General features: G+C 38.9%; 1 protein-coding gene across 3 annotated transcripts in view; it reads right to left on the minus strand.

Annotated features, from left to right (window-relative positions):
- Nucleotides 1–728: 728 nt before the first annotated feature.
- The window catches only part of RMDN2 (regulator of microtubule dynamics 2), a 47,490-nt gene continuing 29,618 nt past the window's right edge, over nucleotides 729–18,600 (minus strand). For 2 of the 3 annotated variants that reach the window (XM_082757797.1, XM_082757795.1), the window contains exons 8-11: nucleotides 14,587–14,685; nucleotides 12,825–12,878; nucleotides 12,656–12,736; nucleotides 729–2,223 (exon numbers count right to left, since the gene is read on the minus strand). In XM_082757797.1, the coding sequence (XP_082613923.1) occupies nucleotides 2,170–2,223; nucleotides 12,656–12,736; nucleotides 12,825–12,878; nucleotides 14,587–14,685 (288 nt within the window). In that variant the 3' untranslated portion in view covers nucleotides 729–2,169. The remainder of the gene's footprint in view (nucleotides 2,224–12,655; nucleotides 12,737–12,824; nucleotides 12,879–14,586; nucleotides 14,686–18,600) is intronic. The other variant, XM_082757796.1, reaches the window with a different exon arrangement.

The raw sequence follows: 18,600 nt of genomic DNA on the forward strand, positions 1-18,600 counted from the left end.
GAACTCTTATTTATTCACTCTATTATGAAATCTGCTTTCTCACCAAAACATGACATTATTGACCCATGACTAGCCTGCCACTCACTGGAATCTACACATCTTCTTCCTCAGAGTGACCTCCACTTCCAGATCTCCCCCATCCTGTTACTTAAGATGGATAATCCAAACTATTTTATTCATCAAGTAACAAATTATTTAAATAGAAGCCCTATTTACTGCATCCTCCTAGGTGACAGTGAATTGCTAACAACCCTAAGCACCAATCACTCTCATAGTTCCATTTAGGATATGCTTCCTGCATTGGGTATAAAAATGTGAAAAACAGCCTTTCCCAAAAGTCCCTTACCAAAATCAAGACATGTCACCTTTGCAGCTTCTCTGTCCACACACCAGTTGTTCTGTCACGGAAGGAGCTATCTAATAGGATTTCACTCACGTATTTCCCTTTTTTTCTGAAATTGTGTGAGAAAAAAGGAGAACTCTGGGACTGAAAAACAGGTATAGGAACTATTTTCCCTCAGAATGAGCAGTAAAAAATAAATAAAATTATTATTTTGATTTGTGAAGATCTTCAGGATAATAAAAACTATGAAAACGACAGCAACAACTTCAAACCAGTTCTGAACTTTCAGAGTTTGTTCAGTTATGTCACAGTAAGGCTTGCATTTCTGAAAATACATTTTAAACGAAATTGTTTTAAGAAGGACAGTCTTTTTTTTATGAAAAGCTTGAGAAATCTCTGTACTTTATAAGGCGTCATAGATTCAGGTTAAATTTAATACAACTCCACATGTCTTCCTCTGGTCTACTGCAGCTATTGCCTTCTGTCGTTAATAGTTAAAAGCTCACTCTTACTAAGAGATGCTTCAGTCATACATCCGTATGACTTCTTCACATAGTCCTTCACACCAGCCCTATTTTTAGATCTTTGCTGAGACCACAATAGCTCCTAGATGCCTATAAGCTAATATAACTATCCTAAATTAAAGGCCCAATTATTAGTTCAATATATTGGTGCCATATGAGTCCTCCTCACCTTAGCCATAAACTGGTCCATGTTACCTTACACATCAAACAAGCCAAGGGATTGTGCAGTTGTCCTTATCCAATTATACTTCCTCTGTCTCCTTTAACAGAAATACTTTCTTCTTCCAGATAAACTCCCCACATCTAAGATTAAGACCCTGAATTCAAAAACAATGAAAACAGACCTTTGTTCTTCATTACACTTAGGTGAATTCTGGATCAGTTCAATGGTGAACAAAATTATCTCCCTGCCCACCACATTTTATTGAACACTCCCGTCCCGCATGCTCAGATAGAGCATGTATTTTTATGTGTAGGTTACATTATACAAAAGATTAGGGATAGTTACCTGCTGAACTAAGTTCTCATAAAACATATTAACACCATCCCATTAGACAACTGCTTAAACAGAAAGATCCAGGATTCACAAACTTGATGGAGATCTCGTAACAAAACCACTAAACATCACAGCTGTAATATACTCATCCAGATCACTGAATTTCATCAGTCAGATTTTTAATATTGTACTTGTTGATGTTACAAATAAAATACAACTTAAATATTTTATTTATAAATTTTTCATGTTTCCATGTAAAACCAGCAGTAGGTTTAAGGTAAAAAGAGCTTTGTGGAAGCAACAGCTTTTACTTTAATAAGATTCTAATTTTATAAGAATAATGTGTAAACATACACATACATGATTTCCTTTTGTACACAACTGTGTAGATTAGTTGATACAAATATAATTTATTATAGAAACATTTTTGTTTTTGCTACATGCAGTTCTATGCTGGCATCATGTATTTATTGATTAATCTTTCAAAGAGTAAGATGTGTGCATTTTGCATTCTATCCCCAGTATGTCCATTGCCAGCAGTGGACCTCCTGTTTAGAGAATCGAATTCACAGTGTCAGCAATCTCAAATTAAACTTCAATACCAGATTATAAATAATCAAAAATGAACGTGTCGTTTTCATGTCATAATTGCCAGATGCTCAAAGGCCAAGATCCAAGCCAACAAAAATCAGAGACAGTTTTCCCATTGACTTAGCTGGAATTCACCTGCAGTCCCCAATCACTACAGACTCTCGTTTTAATTCTTCAGTTTTATCACAACGTGAAGAGTTAAAAAGTGCATCGTATCAGAGCTTCAGTGTGAGAAGTAAAGCCTCTAAGTCTTTCTGGGCCTCTTTGTCCTGAAAGAAACAGACAATCATGCATCAACTCAAATAGGATAAATCCCTTGGTTTGCTAATACGTGCCTATCCACATTTCTTTACTAACAACAGACATAACACACAACTGGAATAGCCACAGAATGTACAAGACGTAAAGTAAGTTAATTTGTCAGTGATTGCAAAAAGAAAGCATGAAGTAAAAACAAGAGCCAGATGGCAGCCCTCCTTTTACAGCTCTGTTAAAGCACTTAAAATGTTAGCCCCACATATCCTTCTCAGCAGACAAGTAAGCCTTTCAGCCCGGGCCACAACTTTTATTGGTGTAACTTGTATAAAGTACATCCTTGCCCTATACTTTATGCAAGCTGGTAACCTGACTGTGCAGTTTTTCTACGGGTACTTCTGTGATGTTTGCTAACGATTTAATATCCAACTAACAAGGAAACACTGGAAAACGCAATTAACAACAAAGGTTAGATAGTGGCTTCAGTGTATAAAGCCATTGCTATCTGTACTCACCACCACGGAGTGACTGCAGCTTCCGTACCATCCAGACTGGTGTTGGTGGGCTCTACCTAATCTACTGGGCTCACAGAAGAGTGGAGCCAGTCAGTGAGCAAGGGGCAAATAACCTGCTGTGGTCAGAGCCAATACCATAATATATCTCCTATGACAGAAGGGAAAGGCTCCTTTTAGCCTGACAAGTAAATGCACAGTGTGCATGGGGCTGTAAACCAAGCCCAGCCCACAGAACTCTTTCACAGGTAACCAGTAACATACATTTTGCCTATTCCATATATAACCAGTTACGAAAGGAGCACGTGCATAAAACTCCATTATTCTGCTCATTTTTGAAGTGTCCCCTGGGTATAATCCACTTGCTCTACTTGCTGCTGCAAAACTTGCAAAATGCACCTTGGTTTAAGTCCACGTTTCTAAAAATTCAGCACCTCATACCTCCAGGCTGGTAAGGGTCCAACCACCCAGTATATGCGCTCGTGTGCATTCAGAAGCGCAAAGCCAAGAGCACATGGACATCACAAATTTTGTGCAAGTATTTCTAATGACAGAGACCAGTATTCCTTTCCCAGATAATGCCACAAGCAATTCTGAAAGAAAATACTTCTGACAGACAGTGAAGTAATAACTGAATTTCAGGATCACTTCATTATCCAATCAACCAAAGAGCTGGAACAAAATACTGGATATTTTAAAATACATTTTACGGGTGAAGAAATCCCTGCTTCTCTTTATTTTGGTTAGTTGTCCATAATGTCATGGAGGAACAGAGAAGAATATTGAGATGATAAAAACCATATGCCAGACACGTCAAAATACATTATATTATTGGTCTGGATTAAGGCATTAATACATTAGCTGGATGCTTCTCTTGGAGTCATTGCCTTGCTCCCACTGGCAACAATAGGCTAAACTATCTGCCTAATCATTTATCAGAGGCCTTGGAAGGCACACACTGCAAAGCCAGTAAGCTCTTGCCAAAATACTCTAACAGAAGGAAACATCACACTGAATTCAGCACCCCTTAAATTCCACATCACTACAGGCTGCCTGGAGCACCAGCCCATGGCTTGCAATAAAAACCAGGAAACTCGAGATCTGTACCAATACATTCATTAATTTAAGGAAAATACACTCTCTTCTGTACTTACCACAGTCGACTTGTGCAAATTATGCCAAACTCCATTAAACAAAAAAGTAAAATGCCAGATACTGTCCCACGTTATTAAGAAAATGGTTTCATTGTATCTGGTCCTATTTTTTTTTTTTTTTACACTTTTCTAAGCCAAAAATAACGATGATGCAGGTTTTCTCATATCTGAACAGTGTCCAGCATTTCATGGGTTGACAGATTTTACTCATTTTTCATGACACAGCTTTTTAAAATACAGCTCCAAGCAATCACGTGTAATTGCCCAATATAGTCCTTTGCTTCTAAGGAAAGAAACAAGGAGCTCTAGTGAGTTGCAAGGTCCCAAAACCATTGAGCAATCCTTCCTGAATCTCCCTCTGAGCTTAGGACAAAGAATGAAGCAAAACTGTGACTGTTCTAAGAACTAATTGGAGAAGAAACTGCAAACGTGCAAAACTCTCTGCTCTGGGTTGCCAGTTCTAAACAAGACTGGATCAGGAACAAGAAGGATAATTGTTACAAACTATTTAATGGACTGCGTTAATCGAGCCAGTGGCTTCCAGTCAATAATAATAACCCAGATGGTAAAAGCATTTTAAAAGTCTGTAATGGCGTTAAAAGCAAAGCTGAGAACGGCCAGGGAAGGGAACAATATTGTCACACTTGGAGAAGGTCCTTGCAGACCCAGAGTTATGTCACACCAGAAGGAGAGAGAAGCCCAGACCGCTGTTCATTGAGCCTGTCTCCAGTCTTAAGGATGAAAACTTCATTAATGTCAAAGCTTTATTTCAATTAACTGTAAAGGCTTGAAGTCCTATATTTGAACAACGTGCTTTCTCTTTGATTTCTGGGTCTGTGGCTTTCTAAAAATGAACAATTTTTGTTTTAAATTTGTTTATTTTAAATTTTTTGTTGTTTTTTTTTTTTTTGTTTTTCCAAGGACAGGCAGGCTTTGATCTCCCTCTAGAGTGCAGCAGGAAGAGGAAGAGGTGCAAGGCACAAGGAATGCAATGTATTTTGCGTCAGTCCCATTTGTTCCCCCTGAGGCTTAGTTCAGCGTTCACTAAATACCCAGCCATTTTCAACCTTGACTTTTTACTGTCAAGGCTTACATTTATTAAACACTTCTCATATAATTTTCAGAGTTGAACACAAGTTCAAATGTTCTGCTAACTGCTACATGAAGGGTATTCGGAGTTACAGGGTCAGTGACTGCATTTTCCCCTTCTCCTCTTTAGTTGCCATTCTCTTCTGTTTCATCATTCACAGGGGATATGCACAGGAAAAAAAAAAAAAAAAAAGACCTGGGAGGCCAGGGGCTGAAGAAGGGAAGAGAGGGAGTTGAAAACAAGAGCAAGAGAGAAGAGATAGCTGGCAGGAAGAAGGGAATGTTGGCTTAACTGCATGTAGCCCACATTTTTACAGCTAATTTCTGCTAAAAAAATAAAAAAATATATCAATAAGCATACACACCGACATAAATGTGCATATACAACTTAAAAATATAGTGTATAAATGTGCATATAAAACTCAAAAAGCAATTAGAACTGACAGAAAGATAACGATTTTACCTTCCATCTCAGCTAATTATTTCCGTATGCACTAAGCACACTCAGCCCAGGCACTACACATGTGTGCACTTGTCGACAAAGTCCCAACTGTCAGCGGAGAACAGATAGACCCCCATGACCACCGACAGAATGGTAACTCCAGCCAACTACAACATAACTGCGCAGCCAGAGCCAAATCCCGAGCTGACATGCATCCTGTAGGGTTTCACTGAAGTCAGTGTGGCTGCTTGGTATATTAAATGTGAGGGCTGCGAGGGTGGTCCAAAGCTGTGCTCTGATATGTGGTAACAGAAAGGAGGTGCTGAGAGCCACCCCTGCTTTCGGGTACAGCTGTATCATTCCTTCACAGCTCCAGGAAAAACCCTGGGCTGTAACAAAAAAGGCTCCCTAACAGGCACAAGGATTGTTAATTAGAGAGCAATAGCTCTTGTGGAGCATATAAATCATATAAAGCTATATGCTATCCATTCCCAATGTCATAGTAGATTCTCACACACGGCGTGACTGTAGTAGGTGTTTGTTTGCACACCAAGGCATATGTATTTTTTTTCCTTCCCTTAGATACTTCAATAAACCAATACAATCTTTCACTTGCAACTTTCTGTATGACTGCCGTACATCCCAAGTCAGGGCGCTTTGTGTTCTTTCATATTTTTAGTATCTTCCTCTGGGGATGAACTGTAACTTCTCAAGGCTCCTAGGATCAAGGTAAGCACAGCTTTAAAATATGTAGTTGACAATAATTCAACATGTTCTGATTACACTTTGAGCAGACAGGAAAACACCCTTTCACACCCAGATGTCGAGGACTAAATAGTTCAGCTAGTTCTAGGACTGCTGTTGAACAATTACAAAATGTCAGATTTCCGTTCAGAATAATTGCTAACGGAGCAAAATTTTAATCCACCAGCAGATTCTTTTCTAATTTACAAGACCTGGTTGCACCCATACTCTGGTTTCCTTTAATTATTGTATGGAGCTGTTGGTGTCCAAAAGCAGATGTTCAGAGAGATGCCTGTTGAGGCTCTCCCTCCACCCTGTCTATTGGCCCCAGGACAACATGCTTTAAACTCCTGGAAGCTTGACGTCCCTCGGCCACTCTTCGAAACCAGGAAAGTAACTGCACACCTCTTCATCCTGCAATGCCTCCGAGAATCCTGCTCTGGAAGTACTCCTCCTGCACCGCCAGCAGGAGACCCGCTCCGTGCTCCGAGGAGCTGCCTGCCGAGCACTCCTGCTGCACGAACAGCTGTGCTAAAACTGTGCTGCCTTCCTCAGGATTTTGCCTCCAGTACTGCGTGATAAACTAGTCATTTAAACCACAAACTGTAATTCACTCGGCATTTATCAATGCAGGCTTTCTCCCTATGTATGAAAATACTACACCACAAAAAATAGCTTCAGCATTTTGGGAAATGGCTTTTGGAGGGAGATAAAGTATTAGCAGACAATGCAAACAAACCTTTCAGCAAGAACTTCAAAATGATGCAGATTGCAAATCAGCCCAATCACTAAGAGAAAAATACACTGATAAAATAATTTACAATAATGGAGGTCTCAACTTCTTTAAGCTGATCTTTTACAAATGTCTCATTTTTAGCAGCATTTTACAGTTTGAAATGTGATCTCTTTGCAATGAGTTTTTAAAAGGACTATTCCCTGAGCTCGAAGCACTCTTATTCAGTGTAAACTGAACCACAATTTAAGGAATAGCTTTTAATAGTGTTTTTTTTGTCATTGTTTTTGTGTTTTTTTTTTTTTTTGTTTTTTTTTTTTTAGCAGTTACTGTAATTTTTGACAAACAGTGCATCCACAAGAACTTTTAATTTGGGGTTGGTGGTAGCTGCTAGGAAGTTCTTGTTCAACTTCACAAACAGCATTAGCAGGAAAAGCAATAGTCCAAAATTCAACATGAACACAAATACGAATGCTTCCTTTATTGTGTAAATGAAGCATTATGGACTTCTGCTTTTGGATAGCAACGCACATAAAATCTAAAGGAATTAACATCCTCTGAAGACAGTAACATTTTGCACTGAGCAACATGTATAGTTTGATATATCTTAACAGGGGAAAATCAGGAAGATGAAAAGAAAATTCATAATTTTTACCCTTCTTTTAAAAGCAAATTAAATTTTTCCTCCTTAAATTCTCACTCAGAAGAACTGCAGCAACTTCAAATGAGATCTATTGGAAATATCACAGCAAGGTCTGCTACACAGAACCAGTCAGTGGCGGCTGGAGGAGGCATTTCTTGGTGAACTTGTATTGGAAAATTCAGGATATTCAAAAAGTCTGTTGTGATGAGAACAACTGATAGAAGCTGAAGTTTATAATAATCCGCTCTCACTTCAATCCCTTTTAAACTCCCATTGTTTTATTTACAAACAAAATTCAAAATGTGAATTAATAACATGTGAAATTAATTATGAATTGTAAAAAAAAAAAAAAAAAAAAAAAGTAAGAAAATCTTACAGGCATTATTTCTTCTCAACAGCTACTCTCTTATTTAAACATTCAGCCACCATTCTTTCCCGTTATTACTTTTACTTCCTTCTCTTCCACACTGATTTCCCCAGATTTCAAATGTCACTGCGGCTGCAGGCAGATTCCTTACCAACCCTTACACTCCTGCCATGCTCCAGCTGTAAGAAGTGAATGTCAGAATGATAAAGTTCTCTAATATCTAAATCTCTCTTTCTTGTTACTTTTAACTCTGAATTGCCTTTATTTTTGTTGGGAAGGAAGGAGTGCTTTTTAAATTAATATTTTTAAAGTCACCAATAACTTTAAAATACATTCTTAGCTCCAGGAAACTTTTTATCTGCATTTTAAGTAAGACTTTTCAGTACCTCTCAGTGCAAACATTTATTTTGTAGTTTTAGAAGAGCTGAAAAGAGAAAACCAGGAAGAAGAAATTTATTGTAACGTAACTACTGCTTTTTGGATTTGTTTTTAAAACATGTCGGAGAGACCTGAACTTTGAGCTTTTAATGAATTAATCCACTACATCTTTTTCTCTGTTAGGCTGCTAATACCTCACTGTGAGCTCACTGGCCCTAACAGCACATAGGGTTCATTCCCAATCCCCAAGCTCACCTCCAGACAAGAGAAAATAGTAATTTCTTCACATTTATACTTCATAATTCTACATTTATATGTACATTTTCTACAAGTTCCTCCCCTGAAAATGCCAAACGATCTTTTATAAACAAGAAATTGGTGTCATCTACCTAGCTCTGTCAAATCACCTTATTCCACTCATGTGAAAAGCACTGTGTGTTTAATCAAGCTCAGACACCCACACACTGATTTTGTCTTTCTGAATATAAGAACATTCATGTTTTCAAATATATATATTTTTTCCAAATTCAAAGAAAGGTATTTTCCCATCACAGTAGTCCACCACATCTGGTTTTGACAGCCCTTTATGTAGCCACACTCAACGAGGCTCTGAGCACATAACAAAATAATGAGTCTCAGTAAGGGTAGTGCAAGTTCGATGAGATAAACAGAGCAGCTGTTACACACTTTGCAATAACTCACAGCAATGCTAAGCGTTAGGATGTCTATTTTTGAAGGGGTAAATGTTTCCCAGGACCCAGGGGTTATCCACCTGGACAGCAACCAGAGAAAAGCAGGACAATTTCATGTCCCATGCACCTCCAGCTATGTAATACCACCCCACAGTGTGACGGTATTTATGGCCAAGGAAGGACCATATGATTCATCGGAGGTTTCTGTTTAGAGTAGAGATGATGGAGAAAGATCTCTAATGTAGTGCTGTAACAGGAGTTTTGTTTCACAGATCTAATTTCTACCAAAAACACCATTTCTCTTGTATTCCCTTTCAAAAGAAAAAAAAAATATATCACAGAATGGTTGGCTGAAAATGTGCCAAACTATGAAAAAAAATCACACTAATATTAGGATTTACAGGAGTCAGCCATTCAATCAGAAGTTGTCTCTACCTTGATTACTTCTTTAGTACCCTTTTACAAGTTTTTTGTTTGGTTGGTTGTTGTTTTTTCTTTTTGTTTGTTTTGCCTTTTTTTTTTTTTTTGAAGAATTAATTCTGTTTGGAAGCCACTGGAATGAAAAAGATATTCTGTAAGTGGTAGAAAATACACACGGAAAGGCTATTTGGATGCGATACAACATTCAAGACCAAAACCATCTCACTTAGCCTGCAATGTTACATGAAATGAATCCTAGACAAATGTCAAAGAAGTACCCTGAGTTAGACCAGCTGAGAATTTGACCTGGGGATTAAAATGAGCTATGGGCTATTTTACTGATGCCGAGTAACTCTAGTTCCCACTGAAGTCAACGGAAACTGTGGATGCTCAGAAGCAAAAAAAAATTAAATAAATTAAACCATTATCTACTATTATTTTTCATAGCTATGCTGCAGGGTGATTTGTATCATGAAATAGTACGTATTTCCTCACTGTGGCACCATTCCAGCAAGCATGTCTCAGTCTACAACTGATTTTATGCCTTTATACATATATATATACGTTTCTCAGAAAAAAATAACATTTAGAAACAAAGGAATTCCCCTGCCTGAAGAAAGAGATGTTTTAAAACAACTCACATGAGAAACTATGATTATACTTAGGAATGATGGGTTTCACATGACTGTGACTGCATCCTATGCTGCTGACAACCTTAAGATCCTGTGCTGTGGCAAACGGAAAGGAATCATCAAACTGCTGCTGAACTCTGTTTTCTATTCCAGACCACAAACCCTGCATTTCACATGGCTGTAGGCAATTCAGTCTCCAGCCATTACAGTCTCTTCCCTCCCTTAAACTAGCCTGACTAAATGTTATTCCTACATACAGCTCCAAGCTCTGAATCATTTCAGTTCCAACACATTTCCCCCAGAATTAACAGTTTTTCTCTAAACAAGTGAGACACGGTATTCTAATTCAACTGGGATTCATGGTAACAGTTAGCATTCAAAGAGTTTGTGTTCCAGATCTTTATTTTATAGTAATTCCCATATGTGAGCTTGGTGTTACCTTGTGCTGCCTGCTTTAATAAAAAACAAAACAAAACAAAACACAACACATGGTTGCTCCAGTACTGTGTTTTCTTAGACCCTTTTTTCTAAACTTAAAACAAAACAAGCGAATGAACCAAAGCAGACAAATCTGTGATATCTATAGAATTAGTCAAAACAGAAGAGGACTTTGTCTTGCTGTCATCTTCAGGTGGACAGAAGATTTTGGGTGCTGCTTGCTGCTGCTTCTTCGGTTCACAGACCAATATGATTCTTATTTCATCACCACTCTGCTTGCCAGAATACACACGCACCTCAAATTGCTCCCAAATTCCTGCTCTCACCTCTGGCCTGCTGGCACTTCAGAAATGTGACAGGGTGTTCCTTTTGGCAGGGACTAACCCCTGTCCCCAGGGTGGCCCAGGAAACACTGAACTCTGAGGACTGAACTGAGCTCACGTTTAGACTGATGCCGTTGGCCTTCAGAGGTAGGATTCACCTCCCATTAACTATGCAGTCTGGAAGTCAGGTGTCTCAGGTATGCATCTTACACGTGTCTTCACACCTAATCTCTCTCAGCCACCAGGGAAACGAGTCAGGATGAGACACCTGGAAGCCTCTGTCTTTCCTCCACTGAGCGTACGGGGAGCCTCAGCAACTACCTGTGACTAGACACCAAAATTTTGTCCAGCTGCTGTTACCAAAGATGAATACAACTCTGTGTTATCTCTGTGCTTTTCCAAGGAGTCTGATGAACATGCTGCATGACTTCCAGTTCACTAAACACACACAGCCTTCTGCCCACCAGAAGTTTCTGCAATGCATATGTTTGAAATTGTGCTGGATAGCTACAGAGTTCATTGCGATAAGACCTGGCATGTAGTAGGTTAAATACAGAAAAAATAAAATAAGATGCATGAACACAGTCAAAGCAGATATATACAAAACAGGCTGAGTTCAAGCAATTGCAGTTGCATGCGCTCTCTCTCAAACCATTTCTCCTATGTTTTATGCAACAAAGGTAGAAAATAACTGATAATTCTGTAAAAACATTCTGTAAAAATGCACAAGTTGAAGGTACGTTTCAACAAAAGGTAAAGAATAAAGAGTTAAGATGTTATTATATCGTGTCTACATCAGTACGTATTTAAAGAAACAATGAACTTAAGCAATGATTGCTTAATTTATGATTGGTACATGCTCTCATTTGGACCAAAAACAAATGCCACCCAGGAGCAGCTGCTGGTGAGGCACGCAGTGGTCTTTCTTCTGAGTGGGAACATTTGACATAAACATGTTAGTGCTCCACACACAGCGCTTATTGTCAATCAAAACACAGAGCTATTTAATGGTCTTTTTCCTTAACTTCAAAGAACTCAATGGGATAGGGCCAATTCATCTCCGGAATCACCTCTCTCTCTCCCTACCACATCTGCTGTGCTCAAAGGGGGTCCCTTAGGCTGACAAAGCTCAGGTTTGAACTTGTCACGCTCTAGGATGGTAACACTTTTTCAGTCATAGGTCGATAATTATGGAACTTGCTTCTACATGAGATGAGACAGCAAGAGGGAACCTTCTTGCCATGACTTGGTTTACATTTGAGAAATTCAATCACTTAAAAACTCACAAATATCTCTAGAAACTTTGCTTGCATATACTAAAATACTCTAAAGGGTCTAAAAGAGAATCTAATAATCTCTTAGAATGAATTATGTTGCAGCAGATATAACAAAGAACTATGCCACTTTAATCACATTGTGGTTGAAGACAAAGCCAAGTTTGAACAATTCATCCACTTCTGCTGCAGCTACTATCACACAGTGCCCACAGGCCTCGACACAGATCACAAAACAGAGGCTTTCAGGAACAGAAGTAGATCTTGTGGGACAAAAATCCCAAGTAATTTCAACTGAGAAAAAGTAGGTCTGAGGCAAAATTTCAGAACAGTAACATGCTCAGCGGCTATGGGTTGAATTACAAAGACTGCAATTCAATTTCTGACAGCCTCTGACACTGACACAGTCCCTCTCTCAAACAAAGATGATTTTTTTCTTTACAGCTGTAGATACAAACAACTGCAATAATCCAACCTAGAATGGAGGAAAAAGGAAGGTTCTGTGTTCAGAGGAAAAAGTGAAACATTATTACTGACAGTGTAATAATGGGTACCAAAGCAGGACAGTGGTCACAAGAGAACAACTTATCACTCTCAATACCCACCTCATTAGTAACTGAGAGAACTGACAGTGCAGAATCACAGTACTTCAGTGCATTGTTTTTCTGGCCAAGGTCTTTATAGCACTGAGAAGAAAAAACATTTTGTTTCCAATCAGACCACTGTAAGAATACCAGAGTCTACAAGCCATTAGTTTTAAAAGAACTTGGTTACCTTTGCCAAATACACATAATTGTATTTGGAATATCCTGGATGCATTTCTTCTGCCTAAAGAATAAAAAACAGGAAACAAAACAGACATAAAAACTGCATGAGGAGATTTACATGGTCCATGTAACGTTTTCTGTAATGCAGTAAATTTCCTCAAACATCAGAGTGAATCATCCTTACTGTGCACCACAATGTTTAGCACTTCCAAAAAAAAAAAAAAATCCCAAGAAAATTAAAAAACCAAACACTAATCCAGGCACACAAGTTGTTGATATTGCACACAAAAGCATTCTGTATTCTTTGGTCTCCTCTCTCTAAATGCTTACATGTAGTAAAGATACTGGAACATTCTATAGAACATTATTGGATTCATCCATTTACACAATAGGCTAAAAGACACTGCTGTCACTAGATTATTAATAATTATTTCCTCATCACAGAAATTAACACGCAACCAATCATTCACATGTTGAATAACTGATGCTGAACTGCATTCATCAATGTTTTAATTATTTTTCTGCACAGATCCGTATCTTCTAGCTCTAGCTCTTCACCCTTCTTTTTACATTAATATCTTCTGAAAAATTCAGGTAGTTTGAAAAGCTCAGGATCATCTTCCTTTTAAAACAAATCAAGGATGTAAAACCTTGATTGATGAGTACAAATATTATCAATTATCTAACTAACCAAGAAGCAGCTTTAAATCAGCAAATAGCTTTGGGGAGAGAAAAATTACATCAGTGAAACTTACTGTAGCTGCAATTCTTGAACCAAAAAAAATGCTGCTTTCACTCACTGTGTAATACCACACAATTGTCTTTTCGAAGGTAATTCAATTTCTGTTGCAGAAGTTGACTTAAAACCACAGCCATTCTGCAGTCCTCCATGAAATACCCTGAAGCTAAAGTATATATTTCAAATTATTTCTACCATCTTTGGATTTTGACCTTACAGATAAAATCTCTACACTGGGAAGATGGCAATGTATTGTATTCTCCAAAATTCAGAAAATCGTGCCATCTTTAAATAGACACAGAAAGAACATAGAAAATAAACAGTTTTCATAGTGAGGAAAAACATGTTTGTCCTTGGAGAAACTGACTGAAGGTAATTGTAATGATGGAAGTTTATGCTTTCAGTTCAGTAAAGTAAAAAAATTCTATGTAGCAGGCCCAGAGTTTGAAATGACTCATATGAAAGACACTGAAAGGCAGCTTCATTTTAGGCACATAGTGTTGTCTTACAACTGTGCAATCAAATAGAACAAGGACTTTTGTGACATTCTTTTCTACTTCACTGTAAAGGTCTTTCCTCTGTGTCATTTCAACCCCACAAAGAAGAAAGGCTTCTACTGAAATTCAAAGAAGAGCTCTAGATCAGAAAAGCCTAAGTGTCACAATGCCAAAGTTTTCTTTGCCTATGTTAACACTGTTGCAAAAGTGGACAAATGAGTAGTTAACACTAACTCGTTTCAATGGCTTATGTAACTAAACCATATCTATTTTGCATTAAATTCAGTAACTATTAACATAGCAAGTCATTGAAGATTTCTGTAAAACTAAAGGAAGAGAAGTGCTAGCCACTCATCTCCAAACTATTTTTAAAATAGAGAAGAAGAAAATATTTTATTATAGAGCTCTGTGGTGTTTAGGAGAACCCTTGATTTATAGCCACAGAACATAATCTGTTGAGCAGACATCTTGACAACAGTCACACACAGCAGCTGGTAAACAGTCACACAGGAAAACCCTTGGCTAGAACCTACCTTCAGAAAATTCTGCAGTGCTTCTTCTACTGTTGAAGTTGGTGGAGTCCCAAAGAGAGCAGCAGCTACTTTCTTTTCAAGCCAAGACAACTGAGCTACCTATAATAAAAATACAAAAGCATAAATCAAAAGCCCTTAGGATTGCTTCCCAGCTTTGGAGTGAATACTGTCCTGTGCTGCTGTACTACTTATACAACTTATTTTGCAAACAAGCTTGTAAAGGAATGCTTTATGCTGTTGATTTGCCAACTCAAAGCATAGCCTTTTGGATATTAGATTCCATTAACTCAGAAATGTACACTTTAAGAAATACAAAACATCAACATCGCTGATATGAGAGTATTCCAATGTATGAATTTTAAAGTACAGTTTAGGTATCACAAGACCATGCTATTTTTCTAAGGCTAGAAACCTGTTAAGGTTTTCATGGCAGACACCTTAGCGTGGTAGTCCACGTAGACTGCTCTTCAACATTATGAAAAGTTGCTGCTGCAGTCAAAACGTCAGTGCTTTTGGCCCTCATAAAACAAATTCACTTACTATGCAGAAGCTGGTCATAATCACTGTAAAGAAAGAGGTTTCATTTTTTCCTAACAAATAACATTTGCCAAAGGCTTCGTCTCTTTTCAGGAAGACCGGCTGCTATGAAAGGGACTTGAAGGCACTGTCACATTGCCACATAACGTACATGACTTCTTCCCTTACATATATTGACAGCTGACAGAAATTGCTCTGTTATTGCCACAGAATGCTTGGCTCCATCCCCTAACACAGCAGAACACACCTCACGTCTCTAATGAAGGACAGAGCCAGGAAGGAATGCAGTGCAAGACTGGAGCCTGTTGAAAAGGAGAAGCCACACTCATTTGGCCACATCTACTACATCTGTAAAGAAAACTCAGAACTTGATTCCTTCATGTCAGGATTTATCTGAACCACGGCACTGATGGCTCCCGTCACCAAGTATGTCTGAGTTAAAAAATAGTAAAAACATGAAGGTGTTGTGTTTTACCAGCAACTTCCAGCATGATCTGTGCAACACAGAGAAGGGAGACATGCAGTCCAAGAGAGAGAGCCTCTCACTGGAGAGACAAGAAGTGAAATAAGAGTCATGACATCTACAGACATCTCTGTTTCAGAGGCAGAAGTGATTCAAATAACACGGTTGAGCGTTGAGCTCATGTCTGTCCTACCGCTGTTAAAACCAAAATGGTTTTGGACAGCTTTGGACTATTCCCGCCTCATTCTCTGGCTTCCCAGTCTCTCTTTAGGGCTGTTGCTGCTTCCCCCGACCCTCTTGTGCTGAACTCAGCAATAATCTATTAGGTTACAGTTAATTATGGTAAACTATCAGAATCCATTGGCACCGTAACACAAAGCTATCCACAGCCATCAGCCAGAACACTTCTCTTTTGAACAGGCATCAATCTCTACACATTTTCTTGTTGCAAACTGCCCTAAAATACCATTGCAAAGAGTACAAATACAGGCCAGCAAGCAACAGAAAAATGCACAGGACCAGGTTTTCTTGCTGGCCTCAATGACTCAAGCTACATAAGAGCAACTCTGCTTGGAGACAGAGGGCATCCCGGCCAAGTTTTGCTGGTTGTTTGCTAGGGTTCAACACCTTACCCGTTAAATGTCATCAATAAGTCTTTCACGCAAAACCATTAAAAATGATCTTCCAGAGAGAGTAATAAAAAGCGTTCTTCATTCTCTCTCTCATCTCCCACTCTTGAAGCATCTTCTAAGAGAATGAAGTTTATTTATTTATTTTTGAAAAGCTCTCTGGTAATATTCAAGTTCTCGTTCATAGAAAGAACGAGATGTTTCCCCTGTCCTGCATTGCTTTAACACTGTTATAAACTGCAGCATCCTGGTTAAAACTTCAAATTGGAGGTATGCATACAGCTCCCTCCCACACTTCACTTTCCTAGCTGCTCCCTAGTTTCTAAGACATACGCTGTGAAAGATGTCAAAAGGATTCATGCAAACGTATTGTTCTCTTCTGCTGCAGCGTTCTTTATTCTCTTCGAAGAGGAAGGGGGTTTCTTTATTTCTAGGTCCATCTCATCATAGAGTAAGCTTACAGGAGAATGATAAGAAGGAAATAATATGGGTAATCCATAGGTTTATGCTGTTCTCTGCAAGACCACCCAGCACCCCAAGTGTACACATACAGCGCACAGATACAATTACCACACACGTGTCTGCTGGTCTGCAATGAGGGAACAAAACTGCAGTTTTTCCATGTAGAGTTATAATTACCTATTGAAAACACAAGTCCTTCCTGGCAGTTGTTTTATTTTCTTGCAAGATTTAATCAGAACTGATTTACTGAGGTTTTAGGCCTTATTTTGTCTGGCTTGGGTGCTGCTTTGCACTATTCAAACTTTTTAAAAGAAAATACACTTGGCCACTTTTATATTACAAACCCAACCAATCTAAAGCAATGCTTAAAAACAGAACACCAGAACACGTATGGACAATAGCAATTTATCTTCAACGCACAGTGGATTCAATCCCATACTTTATGACTATGACACGGATAGCCTGATGGTGCTGTAATGCTTCCAGTTTGTATTCCATACTTAAAGTATTCCAAGTTGTAATCCACTGGCTTGATGAACTCATTGCAGCTAATTATCGCCATCTGTAAATGGAGTGCCCACTTTGTACTGCTTGTCCAGGTTCCTTGCACAGTCCACAGGGACAGCAGCATTTCTAGTGGGCCACTGCTCTTATTTCACCTATGACAGTCCTGGATGAACACTCTTCTCTTTCCCTTCTTTCTTCCCCTTAACTACAAAAGGAGCACAGACAGTTGTACCTCTGGCTAAAGACAAGTGAGATGAATCCCATCACAACAGCCTCCCCACACCCCTCCTGCATTAGCCTGCACAACTGAGGTGGGAATAGAGCTGTTTTATGCAAGACACAAAATCGTGTCCTGGAGCAATAATGATGAACAGGAAATGATACCCTGCCCCTAAACACACAAAAGCACTGTTTTTAATTTGAAATAACTTTATTACAGTAAATCTTTTATGCCATGTTCAGTGAAATGGAAACGTTATTCCTAGCACACCAACTAACCGTATTAAGTGTTCTCTGCGTGTGAACAAGCCCAGGCAGCAGAAACCCTGGTGTCGCATGCTCCAGTGTAGTGAAAATTTAACTTTTACATTCAAGGTTACCTCAAACAGTGCAAAGCATATCGGAAGGTCCATAGAAAATAAAGTACGAAGAGGCTGTTTGGGGTGAGACTGTAACTGTCATCAGCTTGAGCTTCACTTAATATGTGTCCAGGAGCAGTACAGCACAGCAGAAAGTAATAAGAAAACAGCTAATGCAGCAAGTAATTACTACTATAACTCAAGAAAAACAATATAGAAGGAAGACTGCCCTTGCCCCACAGATGATTTCCAAACCTTAAGTGAGCTCTGTTTTTTTTTTCAGGTTCCCCAAGCATTTTTTCAGGTTTCCTGATGCAAGTCCCTCCCAGCAGCCTGAAAACCCACAAAAGCACTGCAAGAACACTGTTTCCAAAGATCTCCTTTGAATGTACTGGGTCACTCTGAACAGGAACACTGCTCCCCAGCTGCCATACTGAGGACAGCTAATCTCACTAGCTATAGAAGAGGTAAAAAACAAGGACCTGAGAGACCATCAGCCAACTCCTGAACTTCCCTAGAGTTGCAGCAGTGTGGGTCACCACAACAGCCTGGCTGCTGGCAAGGAGGGGAGGCCACTCTTCAGTGTCCCAAAGCTAATGACATATCTGGCTCGAAAGACCTCTTCTCATGATCTGTCAAAAGAGCAAGTTCTCATCATCTTATCCTACCCAAATCTCTATTAAGACCAGAAGGAAGAAAGTCACCCACAGAGTTAAACTGCAGCTGACTGCAATACTCTCCCAACCAGACCACTCTTCCCAGCAAAGATTAAGGCAGAAAATGTGGTTCTCTCCTAAATACTGGGAAAAGAGATACCCTAACATGCATTTCTCCTCCA

Source organism: Aythya marila (genome assembly GCF_965140915.1).
Source record: "Aythya marila genome assembly, chromosome: 3".
Lineage (NCBI taxonomy): Eukaryota > Metazoa > Chordata > Aves > Anseriformes > Anatidae > Aythya > Aythya marila.